The sequence below is a fragment of the Sarcophilus harrisii genome, chromosome 3, assembly GCF_902635505.1.
Source record: "Sarcophilus harrisii chromosome 3, mSarHar1.11, whole genome shotgun sequence".
In the NCBI taxonomy this organism is placed as follows: domain Eukaryota; kingdom Metazoa; phylum Chordata; class Mammalia; order Dasyuromorphia; family Dasyuridae; genus Sarcophilus; species Sarcophilus harrisii.
Genome location: NC_045428.1, coordinates 37,189,233 through 37,205,194, shown reverse-complemented (window position 1 = coordinate 37,205,194; position 15,962 = coordinate 37,189,233). Strand labels below are relative to the sequence as shown.

Genomic DNA, 15,962 nt, shown 5'->3' with positions numbered 1-15,962 from the left:
GTGATTTAATCTAGCCAGGATTAAAAGATAATCTAAAAGCAGCAAGTCAACACAATTTTGTTGATTAACATAATAACCAAAAAGTTCTTTCTTAGAGTGGATAGAAATCTTTATTATTTAATTTTGCAAGTATGAGGTAAAGGTATATAGGCAGTAAGTTTTACTAGTCAGTAAAAATCAACTCTACCAATCATTTGGGAATCGGTATGCTTATCTCAAAGGGTTGAAAACAGTTTACTAAATGAAAAGTAGAGAAAATAGATATTAATCAGTTTGCTTATCAGAGGGCTGAAAACAGTTTGCTAAACGAAAGTATTTAGAGAAAATAGATATTTATACAAAAATTATAAAATGCTTATTATAGGAGTTATTGCTTTACAAGGAAGGCAAAAACTCATTTTAAGTTATATGGCCAGTTTGAAGGCTTTAAAATTTGTTAAGTGGAAATTGAAGTATGCAAAAATGTATAAACATTCTACAAAAGACGTTCATTTTTGTTCCTGAGTATACTAAAGCTATGAAACATAAGGGATCATAGGGAAGGCCACAGTTTTTCCAGAACTGACTTCAAGGGCATTTCCTTTCTACACACTGTTTTCCTCCTTCTTCGTATTCTTGTTTGGAAATCCACATCTGTTGAAAGGTACCCTGTGAAATGGAAAGAAAGAAAAACATTAACAACCATTACCTATTATCTGCTAATTTCTTTTGACTTTAAACTAACTTGGAAATGACCAAGCACTACCAAGGAAAATATGGGGCAGGACAAGTTTCTATGCATCCACTTTATCCCATGCTTTTACTAGAGGCTTTTTGATGTAATGACATGTGAAATTGCTAATACCTTTACCCAAAGTCAGAAAGTCAAGTCACTAGCAAGATAGTAGTACATGTTATTACCATGTACTACTGCACAAAGCTAAAGCAATGAATGACAGAGACCTAGAGAATAGAGGTAATACAAAAACTATAAAGGGAAGGAATCTAATTACCTTTAATTACCAGGAATGTGATATGCAAAGTTTAGGTGATTAATAGAGTAGTGTATCCAATTTGCTGCTCATTAACAAGTTGGATACAAAGGAGTGGATAAAAGATAGGAAGAGAATTGTTTAAAATGGAAGGATTCTAAAAGAAATCAAAGATAATTAAATGAACAAGAAGAGTTTAAAGACAGATTTCTTTTTTTAAAGGTAAGGTTTAAGCCTCTAAGATAGTAGAACTTCAGCAAACAAAACATTTAAGTATGCTAATGAACTGTCTTTTTAAAGAGATCTTTAAGATCACCCCTTTACTAATTTTACATATTTTGCATATTAAGGTGATACCTTAAAATTCCCTATGCCAACCAACTCTGTCTAAAAGTCATCTTTTAACTGGCTTTTTAAAGATTTGGCTCAGCCAGAATTAATCAAGTCAAAAGAAAATAAAGCTACAATGAGCCATTTGCCTAAGATTTATAGGTAGCATGACTAGCAGTACACATTCAGAGATTTCCTAGGGGAAATCACTCAAATCTAATAGATGTATAAGGCTCCATGATATTACCTAGAAGTTGACTTATTTAAGAAAAGGAGCCAATCTAAGGAATCACTAATGAGGAGGTGGCCTGCCTTCCTATTTTGCTCCATAATACAGCGTTCTTCTTCTGGGGCCTAAAACGGTATCATCAGCTTTGGCATTCAATGAATTATAAACTGCATAGTAATTTAACTCATTTTAATCACTAAGAATTAATTATACTTTTAAATTGTATCTTATATACCAACCAGAGAGGCTAAAATTGAACCACCAATCCATGAACTAAATCGCCGTTCCACCGTTGTGTTATTTGCAATCAGCTTCAATCTCATGCTCTAAAAATAAAACGTTTGGGGGGAAGAAAAAAGAGGGGAGAAGCATCAATAAGCTTAGAACAAACAACTCAAGAAATTTGAACTCCCCAAAGAGAAAAGATCACTAGCCTATTGAGACATTTTCAACAGTATATTTTCCCTATGGTTTAAATATTGCCTATAGGCTAAACTTTTGAGGAGCAAAAGTTTACAGGATTAATAAGCAGTCAACACTGGCTTCTAAATATTGTATACATGGGATGAATGAGTCACATGTGGTAAGATTTTTTTCATATATTTGAAGAATTAAATATCGGCCCAACACATTCCTTATGCCACCCTCAAAATTACAACTTCTCTCAACTGTTGGGCTCTACTGCTTAACTAAAACTAACCTGAGCAAGTCTCTGGGACTTTCTAGTTTATCTTTCTTTTGAGGCAATAAGCTTTAGCTGTTGTTAAATAAAAGGCTTTTAACTTTAAGGTTTCTTTATGTTCTAATGAATATAAAGGATTCAAGTATGCTACATATCCATCATCTTGTCCTCTCCTCCCTTGCTACCATTTAAATAAAACTGATAAAAATATGGCTACTCTAGGTGCAGATAGTAGTAGCCTCTCTATTGATGCAGTATAACTATAGAGGATCCATACTGTGTGTGGGTGTGTAAAGTAAGTTGCAATCCAGAAAGGATTTAGCAGATGATACCTGCAAAAGAAACAGCTTGAAGCACATAAGGGTAAAGAGTAGTTGGGGGTCACATAGCTAGTAAATGTCAAGGGAAATCATACCCAACCCTTTATTACGCACACTGCCTCATTTTTTGTTTGTTTGTTTTTTTCCTCATCAACTTGTATAGAATGGTTAAATTGCTACAGGTAGTGCATCTAAATATAGTTTCTACAGAAAGCCAACAAACAGTGTGTCAGACATGATGGTCGTAAGGTTACTCATGTTCAGCACACCCTTTCACTCCTATTTTCCATTTGTTTTATCTTGGTGTAACAAGTGAAAAGCTCAAAGAATTTGAGAGCTACTTTGAGCTATTTTGAGAATATACTTTGCAACACTAATCAACCAAAAAACAACTTTTGCCTACAGTCCACCAAGAATGAGAATTTACTTGAACATATGGTTCAGAGCTAACCACTTACCGGGGGTGTCTTCTGAGATAATTCCCGATTCAACCTATCAGTGAAACTCTGTATCAGAGTGTTTCCTCCTGCCACTATAACACTGCCATAAAGACCCTAGAAAAAGACAAGCAAAAATGTTTCCAAACATTTAGTATAAACTATGAATAAAAGAGGTACCTGTGATTTCTTATGGGCTGGAGTTTAGGTACAAGTAAACATTAGCTAAATTGGTAACAAAAATTTGTTCTCAAAAACCTGAAGCAACTGAACTTTGAAAAAAGAGTAGACACAATGGAAAAAAGAATGATTGCAGCCAAAAATCAAACACATTAGAGAAATCAACTGAATAAAGGAAGACTCTGAAGTAACTGAACAACAAATAGCACAAATAAATCAGAAACACAAACCAGGAGGGAAATATTTCCAATTTAACCAGAACTACTACGAAAAGTGGAAAAGTAATTAAGTACAATTAGATTAAAATCACAAATTTACACTAGAGCTATCAAACTCAAGACCTCTCTTCCAAGTAAAGCCTGAACCAGATTAAAATGTAATTGGAAAATGTTTAATAAACTAAAAATACAACACAGATAATGGTAATGTGTAGTCTTCAAAGTCAATACTTGCCCTGTAAGGATCTGTTTCTATTTGACTTTAAAACACTTGTTAAAATATACGTTGTGTGTGTGTATCTATTTCAAACATGTAGATATAGAAATAATTTTTCAAATCTTTTAGGATAAAACTCGTAACCAAACAAGGGATAGATGCTTATAATAATAGAAGAGAGTACACACACACACACACACACACACACACACACACACACACACACAAATGCAGTGCTACCTCAGTATTAGTTTGTTAATTGATTCCAAAAGGTATGATATATGGCGAAAATGAATTTTTCCCATAAGGAATACATCTTTAGTCTGCAGCTTCCCCCTCCCACCCCAATTCCCCAAAGGGGCAAATGGGGCTTTCATGTACAGAGAAAGAAGCCAGTGATGGGGCCGCCTTCTTGACCCATTTCACTTTCAGAGACAAACCAACACCTTTACACTCTCTTCCCATCCTATTCTGGCTAAGCTTCCTTGGTGGAGCAAGGAGAGCTCTGGGCATGAAGGAGGAAGCTATGGTCCTGTGTTCTCTGCCATCTGACTAGGGCTGCCAGGAGTCCTGGATCCACTGCCTCTGCTCAGGCTCCTGCTCCTGCTGCTTCAGCCACTCTGTGACCCTTCAAGTACGATAGGAGCCAGGATACTATAAATTACAGCCACATCATCCTGCAGAAATGTGACACAACCTCAATGTCACGGGCTCCAGCCCGACAGTTCTGTACGCCCCTGCTGCCTTAACTGGGGAGGACGCAACAGCAGCAGTGAGGAGAGGGGAAAAGTGGTATGCTTGGCCAACTTCATCTCCCTTCTGTTCAACTGAGACAACAACCAAGTGCCACAAGGGCCAAGCAAGTGTCCAGTCCTGAAGCATTTTTTTCTCATAAAAATGAATACCATATTCAACTATTTTGAAAGCAGAGAAGTACCAAGTTACCACTCTACATGTTTTTGATAGAAAATGTTTATTTAAATAGAAACTTAAATGAGGGCACTGAAAACAAGTCAGAGAAAAAAAAAAAAACTTTGAATTAAATATCCCCAATAAAATTGTGTGATTTAAGAAATGAAGAACAAAAATATTTTTTAAAAATATTTAAAAACAAAATTCATTCCCAATAGGTAAGTGGTCAACAGATATGAACTAATAGTTTACAGATGAAATTCAAATAATTGGGAAAGGATTCTTTGAAGATGGCAGAGTACTTGGTCAAAAAATTCCAATCTCTCCAGATTTCCCTCCCAAAAAACGATAAAACAGCCTTGGGGCAAACTTAAGAGTGCTGAAACAGCAAGTAGGAGAGCCCTGGGCTCAGCTGGGTTGGGAGGTAACCTTCAAGCCAGCCACAGCAAATTTTACTTCCCAGACTAGTCTAGCTTCTGAGTCAGGGAAAAATTGAGGGAACCTCTGAGGATAAGAACACCAGGCCCTACTGTGCTGCTAAGACAAGGTCCTGGGCAAGAAGATACCAGCAGCACGCAGTGAGTGCAGAAGCAAGGGGGTAAGGGATGCTGCTGGCTGCAGATACTTTTGGGAGAATGAAGTGATATGTGAAGGAGAATCCGAGGACAGAGGTACCATCCCCACTCCCCAACACAGAACAAAAGATGATTACACTGACAAGCTCTTTTTTTCTTTTTTAAATAAGCAGACAAAGAAGAAAAAAACTACAGAAAACTACTTATGGGAATAGGGAAGACTGGGGTTCGTCTTCAAAGGAGAATACTGAAGTAAGAAAAGGCCTCTACTACCCCAAAGAACAAGATTAAATGGTTTCCTGCCCAAAAAGAATTTATGGAATTCAAAAGACCCTAAAATCAAATGAGATAAATCCAGAAGGCTTCTGGATAAAGGTCTCATTTCTAAAATATATGGAAAACTGACTCAAATTTTAAAAAATTCAAGCCACTCTCCAAAACAAATGGTCAAAGGAAATGAGGATGATTTTCAAAGAAATTAAAACCATTACCAGTCATGTGAAAAAATGCTCTAAAGGCAGGTAGGTGGCGCAGTGGATACAGCACCGGGCCTTTAATGAGGAGGACCTGAGTTCAAACCTGGTCTTAGACCTTAACACTTTCTAGCTGTGTGACTGACTGGGCAAGACACTTAACCCCAATTGCATCAACAACAAAAAAAGAAAGAAAGAAAAAGAAAAAAGAAAAAATGTTCTAAATTACTATTGATCAGAGAAATGCAAATTAAGGCAACATTTCAGGACATTTAAGATGACAGGAAAAGATAACGATGACTGTTAAAGAAGATGTGGGAAAACTGGGACACTAATACATTGTTGGAGTTGTGAACTGATCCAATCATTCTGGAGAGCAATTTGAAACAACCTTTAGATCCAGCAATGTCTCTACTGGGCCTAGAAATCATAAAAAGAAATCATAAAGAAATCTCAAAGAAATCATAAAAAAAGGGGAAAAGACTCATGTGCAAAAATGTAGCAGCCCATTTTGTAGTGGCAAGGAACTGGAAACTGAGTGGAGGCCCATCAGTTGGGAAATGGCTAGATGAAAATTATGATATATGAAGATTATGGAACATATTGTTCCATAAGAAACAATCAGCAAGATGATTTCAAAAAGGCCTGGAGAGACTTACATGAACTGATCCTGAGTGAAGTGAGTATAACTAAGAGAACATTGTACACACTGCAACAAGATTTTGTAATGATCAACTGTGATGGATTTGGCTCTTTTCAATAATGAGATAAGTCAGGCCAATTCCAATAGACTTGTGAATAGAGAGAGCCATGTACATCCAAAAAGAGGAACATGGGGACTGAATGTGGATCACAACATAGTATCTTCACCTTTTTTGTTGTTTGCTTGCTTTTTATTTTCTTTCTCATTTTTTTTTCCTTTTTGATCTGATTTTTCTTGTGCAGCATGAAAAATGTGGAAATAAGAATTGCAACTGTTTAATATATATAGGATAGCTTGTTGTCTAGGGAAGGTGAATATTGAAAACTATCTTTGAATAAATTTTGAAAATGAAAAGCTATTATTTAAAAAAAATCAAATGAGAAAAATAGAGGAAAAAACCAAAAAGCAAATAAACAAACAAATAAGAACAATCAAAAAAAAAAATTATGGGACAGCTAGGTGGCACAGTGGATAGAGCATCAGCCCTTAAGTCAGAAGGATCCAAGTTCAAATCTGTCCTGGCCAAGTCACTTAATCCCAACTGCCTAAGAAAAAGATAGAAACTAACTAGAAAAGGAGATCCAGAGTCTTAGAAAATTAGAATTTATAGGTAAAAGAAAACCAGTGAAGTTATAGGAGACCAAGAAATAATAAAACAAAGTATAAAGAATAAAAAAATAGAAGGGAATGGGAGACATCTCAAAAGAAAAACAACAGATCTAGAGAATAAATCAAGAAGAGAAAAATATAAGAATAACTGAACTACCTAAAAGTTATGACCAAAAAAGAATCTGAATACAATAATACAAGAAATAAAGAAAATTGTCCTGAAGTGTTAGAATCGGGGCGGGGGGAGGGGGGGGGGAGGAATCCACTGTTCACTACTTGAAAGAATACTGTTAAATTTCAAAAACTCCAAATTAAACAGAAAATTTTACAAGCAACAACAACAAAATTCAAATATGATGGAACCACAATCGGAATCACACAAGACATATCAGTGGCTACAATAAAAGACCACAAGTCTCAGAGTACTATATATCAAAGATCTAAAGAACTAGGGTTTAGGCTGAAAATATCATATCCAGCAAAATTAAGTTTAATAGTGAATGAGAAAAATGGACAATGAATTTCCAGATTTTCAGGATTTTGTGTCAAAAATTTGAACTTAGTAGGAAATCTGACATATAAGAGTCAACATTAAATTCTAATTTCAGGGGACTCACAAGGACAAACTGTTTTATGCATGAAAATATAAACCAAACTAAGATTATCATTGGTAATGGTATGATTTGATTCCAAAAAGTAAAACCATACAGGAAAAGGTAAAAACCAATAATTATGCTTTATGAATGAGGTGGGTGAGCAAGAACTGACACAGAAGAAGAATTAAATGGGGGAAAAGTGGTAGTTTTGAAATCCTACTCACATTGGGAATGAGTTAAAGAGGAACTATATATACATATACATCTAGAAAGGCATGAAAATCTCCAAAACTTATGTATATATAAATATATCCATGGTTAACTGTATCCTGTTTTGAGAAGATGGGGATGAGGAAAGGAGAAAAAAAGAATAAAGTAAAAACTACACATCTAAGAACAAAAGAAAATCTAAAGCAAATGAAAAGGCAGTTCTGAAAAACAATGTCTTCTATTATTATATATGCCTTCTTGAAATGGAAATTTATTGTTACATATTTTGAAATTCTCTCCTGTTCTGCTGTGCACATGACAATTTTTTTCCTTTTTTCCTTTTTCTATTTTTTATTTAAGTTTTAAATAATTTTTTAAAAGGGAAAAAATACAAATGATCAAAAATTATAAGTTTCCATATTACACATAAAAAACATGAAAATTAAAACATAGCAGATTTCATTTCATATCCAACAACCTGGGAAAGAAAGATAATACAAAATGGGGATATTCAGTATTAGAGAGGCAGTAGTGGGAAGATAACATAAAAATGGTGAGGGTACAACTGTGAATTGGTCCAAAATTCTGGAAACTACTTTGGAACTGTCATAGAAAAGAAACTACAACCTCTAGTCCTGAAAGAAGTAGTGGATGCCATTACAAGCGGCATCACAGGTGATCTCAAAAGTATTAAGGACAGATGCCAGATGTTTTTTCTTTAAAGAGGGAAGGGTAAAGAGAAGGTAGAAGAGTAAATTAATTTAGCAAACTCACAAGTAGATAAGCTTGGCTTTCATTCCTGGTTGGTTAACGAAAATTAAGTGATCACAAAGAACATCCTTCCCAACATGGCACCTACTTCTCCAGTCTTTCCCCACCTTACTCCTCCTATCACATACTGAATAATTCAAGGATCCTGGCCTCCTTACTATTCCTTTCACAAAACACTCCATTGCCAGACTCCAGGCATTTTCAAAGAATATTCTCTTTCCTCATAACCACTTCCTGGCTTCCATGGCTTTGTTCAAGGGCTAGCTAAATGGGATTTATGGAGTGAGGGAGGACTAGTGTCTCTGGTGAGAAGCTGCTCAGCCACCACTGATGTCACTTTTCACCCAACTCTCACCTATAGCTCCAAGAAGCTGTAACACAATGACCACACTATAAACTGTCTCAGTAAACCAGCTAAAGTAGGTATAGGGTAACCAATGAGCCTCCAAACCATCAGTAAGTTGAGGGGGGAGAGTGTTCTCCAAGCATGTAAAGAATTCCCCCAGTAGAATTCAAGGATAAGAACAATTTGTTTAAATGGTCATAAAGTAGCTAAAACAAATGCTGTGGAGAACTTAGAGCCTAGTCAGACATTGAATTCACCAAGGTCACCCGCTGCGGGCCCAACCACGTGTCATCCTGATTTTTGTCTTACCACTGGATTTCCATGATTCTAGTCAAGTCTTCTACTTTGTGTAACTCTGGCTCACTTAAATCCAATTCATGTACAAGACATAATATCACCCTGTGATATCACTGGTCCTTTTTGAAAAGGAGGGACGAACAACAAAATCTCTTCTTCAACAAAGAAATCTTCCCTGTTTCCTCTCATTATATTATGCTATAACTATGTGAGGTGCACAAAATTGTTTGCATGTTGTCTCCCCATTAAACTGTGATACCCTTGAGAGTAGGGACACCATGTTTTGCCTCTTTTTGTATCCCTAGTGCTTAGCACAAGGCCTATCATATTAGTTAGTACTTAATAAACTCTTGATGACTGACTTTGACACAAAGTCGCCAAGTGTGTATTTGGCTACTCTGGCTTTCCAGGTCCTAATGACTCCTCTTTCCTCTAGGAAAAAAGCCATACTTCTAGTTAGCATTTAAATCCCTTCTCAGACTCTGGGAGATGACTAAGAACCATTACAATGAATTCCCAATCCCTATATTTTTGCCCACCTGCATTTTTGATTTCCTTCACAGGCTAATTGTACAATATTTCAGAGTCCGATTCTTTTTGTATAGCAAAATAACAGTTTGGTCATGTGTACTTATTGTGTATCTAATTTATATTTTAATATATTTAACATCTTCTGGTCATCCTGCCATCTGGGGGAGAGGGTGGGGGGAAGGAGGGGAAAAATTGGAACAAGAGGTTTGGCAATTGTCAATGCTGTAAAGTTACCCATACATATAACCTGTAAATAAAAGGCTATTAAAATTAAAAATAATAAAAATAAAAATAAAAAAAAAATCCCTTTTCAGCATGGCTCAGTCTATCTTTCTAGGCTTATTATCCATTGTTCTCTTTCACAAACTTCTAAATTCCAGTCAAGACTTATTGCTATCCTAATATTTATGTTTGATCTTTTGTCTCCATCTCCACACAAGCTGCCTACCATACTGGGAATGCCCTCCCCTCCTTGCCTCCACTTTTTAGAATCCTTAGTTTCTTCCCTAACTTAGATCAAGTGGTACCTCTTCTGCAGTATCTTTCCTGCCCCCTCCTCTCATAACAATAGACTTCCCATCCCCAAAATTACTTTGTATATTTTGTACTTATTTAGTTGTGTCTATGTTTTTTTCCCAGCAGAAAAAGCCCATCTTAGATAATTTAATTTTCCCTTTGTATCCTTAGTGCCTACCACAAAGAAGGCACTTAATGAATGCTCAAATGATTTACTAAGTACAAGAATGATCATAATTAGGTGATTCAGTTCTTCCAAAAGGATATCAGTTTACTGGTCAGAAAAGAGACCTAATATTTAGCAGGGTAACAGTTAAGTGAATATTTCAAGTCTTTTAATCTTATTTGCCTCAGTTTCCTCATCTGTAAAATAAGCTTGAGGAAAAAAATACCAAACCACTCCAATATCTTTGTCAAGAAAACCCCCAAATTGGGTCACAAAAAATGAGAAATGACTAAACAATATAATGTAATCAATATAAAGACAGTGATATTCTTAGCATTCTGTCTCTACTACCATCACTTCACCACTTGATAAGAGGAAGGAGGCCTCTTAGAACTCATACCTCCCCCCCCTCTTTTTTTTTATTCAAAGGTTACCATGATGAAAGAAATCATCTTTTAATAGCCAACCTCCTGATTATGCGTCTCTCTATACTCAGCTGGGTTGGTCCACAAGCAACAGATTTTATCTTTTACCAGGACCATAAACAAAGCTTTTCTATAGCATGGTACAACTTGCCAATGCTTTCAACTCTCCTGGGCCAGCTTTTAAGAACTTAGGATCACATATTATGATGAGGCACCAGACTAGGGCTTTGTGAAGACTGAAATAGAACATAAGCTTAGCAGAGTGCCTGCTACGTTGCAGGTGCTTAATAAATGTTTATTGAATTGAAATGATTTGAACATAGCACTATAATAATTTGGGATGAACAATACAAAATCTAAGACACCAAAATCAAAATGTAAAATGAGTCTGAAAAAATTTGTGTTTTGTGCTTGGGTAAAATTAAAAGCAGAATTGTCAAATACAGAAATCATCACTATAAAGTGTACATATGTGTCAGTTACATACTTTAAAATATCTAGTACATACAGGTTAACACTTACTGGTCTGATGTCAATGTCACACATCCCAACACTTGTGGTAACAACATGACTGACTCCCAACATTGTGTTGCCTGATAGCCCCTGCAATAAAATGAGTGGTCATTGGTCAACACTGCATACTTTACTAAAGTACACCATAAGCCTCATTAAAAATAAGCTTCATTTTAAGCTTTACAACTCGATAAAGCAGAAGAACTAAACTGCCATCGTTATACAAGACTTTCCCTGCTACCTCCATTGTTACCTTCACATTAGAAGGATCAAATAATCCTTCAGGAATCTTGAGTCGCTCAGCACCAAAGTCACAGTTGTAGCCATTGGGAAATTCATAATGAACTGTTGGCATCTGTGCAGCCACTCTGAGGAAAAAATATTCAGGAAGATTTACAAAGAAAGAAAAGCAAGAGAGAAACTACTGAAAATGTTTAAGGACAAGAAGAAAATTAGCAGCGCAATAAATTCAATGGTGCTTTAAGAAAATAGAATATTCAGCAATATTAGATAACAATGTATTCACTGGCCTTAAACTGGTACATTGATTCATACTTACACTCAAACATAAGCTACAATTTACTTCAAAAACAAAATCAGGGGCAACTAGGTGGCGCAGTGGATAGAGCACCAGTCCTGAAGTCAGGACTTAAATCTGGCCTCAGACATTTAACACTTCCTAGCTATGTGATCCCGGTCAAGTCATTTAACCACAATTGCCTCAACCACAAAAAAAAAAAAAAAATCTACCCATTTCTAAAATCATAAATATCTTTATAGTAGAAATTTTTTTAAAAATAGCCAAGTGAATCACCAGACTAATATAGTCAACAAAAAGTGAGTGTAAAAGTCCAAATTAAATCACAAGATTTACAGACAGAAAAAGAGAACATACTGTTCATCATAAGTTGAATCTGATACTTGGAGCACTGAAGCTTGAAAATCTTGGATCACACACTAGGGAAAAAGAATTTTAAAAACAATTAGGATTTTTTAAAAACAAATTTTAATTTTTTTTATGTTATTTGAAGGAAATTGTCATAGTGACACAAAATCTAATGCATATGTTGGATAAATTTCAAGGCGTAAAATTATTTTTAAGCACTCCAAATGCCATAAATATAAAATCTTTAATAATAGATCTTGCATAGAAAGTATTAGATAAATACTTGGTTAATAAAGAATTCCTTCTGAAAAAATCAAGATTTCAACAAACACAAAGTACCTGCGATACACAAGACAGTTGTACCAGATACTGAAAAACAGTTTAGGAAACCTAAAAGTTATTTAGCTAAGAGCTAGCTAAGTAGACTCTTATGGAACAATGGAACTTTCAGAATCTCAACAATGATATAACTGCAGAGGCCATCTATCATCCAACTTCTACCTATTCAGAAATCTCTCCTACCCTTTTCAAAGAGACAGTCATCCAATCTCCTATTTCCCAGAAAAGAAATCCACCAATCATCTCATTCCATGTTTGACAGCTCCTATCAGGAAATCTTTCCTTATAAAGGGTTTGGCTCAGATCTGCCCTCTAAGACAAAGCAAAACAGCAAATCTAGTACCTCTTCTCCAGAGTAGAAGACAGCTATCCTATCTCTTGTAGTCCTCCTTTTCTCCTAGCTGACATCCTTAATACCTTCAACACATCCTCTGACTGTACTGTTTCTGGGTCCTTGGCTGCCTCCCTCTGGACAATGCCCTCTCCAACATTTCCAACCCAGGTCTGAACACGATAATTTAGATATGATGTGAGTAGGGTATCGTGCAGACAACTGTGCCCTCCATCATTCTGGCTGTTGCATCTCTCAAAGCAGCATTAGCTTTTTTGGTTGCTAAGCCACACTGCGGCTCACACTGAGCATGCCATCCACTCAAATCCTCCAGCCTTATGGAAAAGTAGCAGAAAGCAAACAAACAGCAAAGCCCCAAGAAGAACAATGGAAAGAGAAGACCTAATTTTACTTTCTTTCTCCCCTGAAGAAAAAAGATCTGCTACAACAATTAGTAACTATCCCACCTTCACCCCCCACTCCTGAGGTTTACTATTTAAAACGAGCTATCTCTTCCAAATTGGACTATTGGTGAATTCATATATATATTCATAAGATCTTCCTCCCTAAGAAGCTCTTTCCTTACTTCATACGTATCAGTACATTACCTACATGGATCAAGGGAATATAGAATTGTTCTAATCCAACAAATTTTACTGATATATTGAGTGGGTAAGGTTACCAGCACTAGACCAAACGCAAATCAAATCATAGCTATGAATTATATAGGCACAAAACAAAATTAAGAAGGCTACTTTCCCCCCCCCCCAGGAAGTAAACATAATAAAATGTTTATAATAAAGAATATCTCCAGAATTGGATTTGGTTATTTGAATATATATATATACACCACACATTTTACACATATGTAATCTCACAACTTACTAAAATTTTCACATCAGCATAAAAGATGAAATCTTTTATATTTGTCAAATAAAACGGGTTGTTAAAGAAGCTTTGGTGATGTCATTTTCTCTGATCATTTTGCTCCCTCCAGGAAATTTTTATAATATCTTTACCTTTAATTCTAAGATGTAAAAAAAAAAAAGCAAAACTAAGAGGGCATATTTCTGGCATGATCAATTCTAGTCCTCAAAACTTTTAATAGTTCCATGCTTACAATTCATACTAGCTTATTCAAGTCTTTTTTGTCACCCAGTCAATTGGGCACATGCTAGATCAAGGTATCTTGAGTAAAAGCTGCTATTCTTTGGGCCTGATTTCCATCTATGAAATGTGAGGATTGTATTAGATATCAATAAGGTCTCTCCCAGACCTTGATTTTGATGGAAGCAGTAAGAAACCATGTGTGAGTTGCTCCACCTGTAGTTGCACTAAGCATTCAGGTTTGGAAATGCTGCCAATGGTCACTGGAGCCAAGCAGTCCACAGAGGACTGTAACTATGCTTAATAAGTATCCCAGAAATACAATTATTTTCAGCATTTGTTCCTGCCTCCCAAAAGAAAAATTCTGTTATAAACTCAGAACAAACAGCTATTCTTTTGTAAACTATTTGGTAAGAATCAAATCCACCCAAACAAGCTAATCCACTTTATTTATAAAATGTCACTAAAACAATGAACACCTTTTAAATCCGAAGGAAGGAAAATGTTAGGAAAATATTTATCTTACCATCTTACACTCAATCAACAAACATTTATTCAGCATTTAATCTGTACATTTATTCTATATGCTAGAGATGCTAGATACAAAAACAGTTGCTGCCTTTAAGAACCTTCCAGTCTAGTAGGGGAGAGAAGTACCTATTATAAGTCTATATTTAACATATACAAGGACATTTTTTAGGGGGAAGGGAGACACTAGAAGTTCAGGGGATTAGAAGTACCCTCCCAATCTCAGAGCAGTTATAGTTATAACATTAGGCATTTTAACATCTTATTTCCCACCTCCCACTAATACACTACAGACCTTGAGAACAGGAGAAAAGGAGCTACTTACATTACACATATAATTGTGCCAAGACCTTGTAACTTGTGGCAATTTTTCTTTTCTCTTCCAATTTGCTGGGGATCCTTCACGAACAGCCTCCTGAGGTACCAAAAGAGTGGAATCAATTCAAAGATTTGTACCTGGGTGACTGGTCATGGGAGACTGGCAAGACAAAGGACAAAACCATCCCTGGCTAATCCAAATATTCCTCACCTTTGATGCGATCATGTATGGAGGGATCAATTCTACATTCATTTCTTGGAATAGTTCTCTACATTGCATGGTAATGAAGTCTCCAGCAAGAGGTGACTTCACAATGCCTGCAGAAAAAAAGAGGAATGACCAAAAGCCATTAATTAATAATTAAGTTCTCTGGGACAGGAGAAAATAGGTCACCCAACTCCAAATGAAATATAATAGTGAAATCACAAGCATGGTATTATCAAGCTCTCAATTTCTGAGCACATGAATTTTAACTATTTAAAATTCTAAAGAGCAGTCTTTTATCAAACATTGAGACAAAAAACATTTTTCCCCTTGAAAATGTCTAAGATAGCTCATAATGATTTTTGTTTCTAAATAATTCACATATATGAATGTATACATGTGTTATAGGACATTTACCTTGTTGAAGAACATATCCATCATGGACTGGAATGGCAGTAGTATGAGTGGCTCCACTATCCAAAATTAGCCCTGTAGAACGACCATTAGCAAATCTAGTTTAAAAAGTTAAGGAGATAATTTCAAGATAGCTAAAATCCTGTTCAATATAACAAAAACCTCTTTAACAACATTTATGAAGTGTTTTTTTTTTAAATGAACTGAGACAAGTTTTTTGTTGTTGTTGTTTGACAAATGATATACCCAGACGCCTATACAGCATGAAATGTTTTATCTTCTATTGGTTCCTTCATCTCCCTAACAACCATCATCTTAATAATTTTTATTATCTGAGAAGCTTTCGCATCAAAACACATTTAATTTTTAATATACTTTCCATCTACTCCGTAGATATCTTGTAATTACATGTCTCTACCATAAAAGTGTGAGTTCCTTGAAGGCAGGGAGTATTTCTGCCTTTCTTTGCAATGACAGCACTTAGTATAATAACTGGTACATTGTAGGCATTTACTAAATGCTTGTTTTGCTATCCCAAGAGGCTACTTTAAAACAATGAAGATAATATACATAAAGTCCTTTCTAAACTATGAAGTGCTATGAGTGT

General features: G+C 35.6%; 1 protein-coding gene across 1 annotated transcript in view; it reads right to left on the bottom strand.

Moving 5' to 3' along the window:
* Window positions 1-87: 87 nt before the first annotated feature.
* The window catches only part of ACTL6A (actin like 6A), a 31,703-nt gene continuing 15,828 nt past the window's right edge, over window positions 88-15,962 (bottom strand). The window contains exons 7-15 of the mRNA XM_031961124.1: window positions 15,359-15,453; window positions 14,948-15,054; window positions 14,744-14,833; window positions 12,123-12,184; window positions 11,481-11,595; window positions 11,237-11,317; window positions 2,991-3,086; window positions 1,770-1,856; window positions 88-648 (exon numbers count right to left, since the gene is read on the bottom strand). Of these exons, the coding sequence (XP_031816984.1) occupies window positions 568-648; window positions 1,770-1,856; window positions 2,991-3,086; window positions 11,237-11,317; window positions 11,481-11,595; window positions 12,123-12,184; window positions 14,744-14,833; window positions 14,948-15,054; window positions 15,359-15,453 (814 nt within the window). The 3' untranslated portion in view covers window positions 88-567. The remainder of the gene's footprint in view (window positions 649-1,769; window positions 1,857-2,990; window positions 3,087-11,236; window positions 11,318-11,480; window positions 11,596-12,122; window positions 12,185-14,743; window positions 14,834-14,947; window positions 15,055-15,358; window positions 15,454-15,962) is intronic.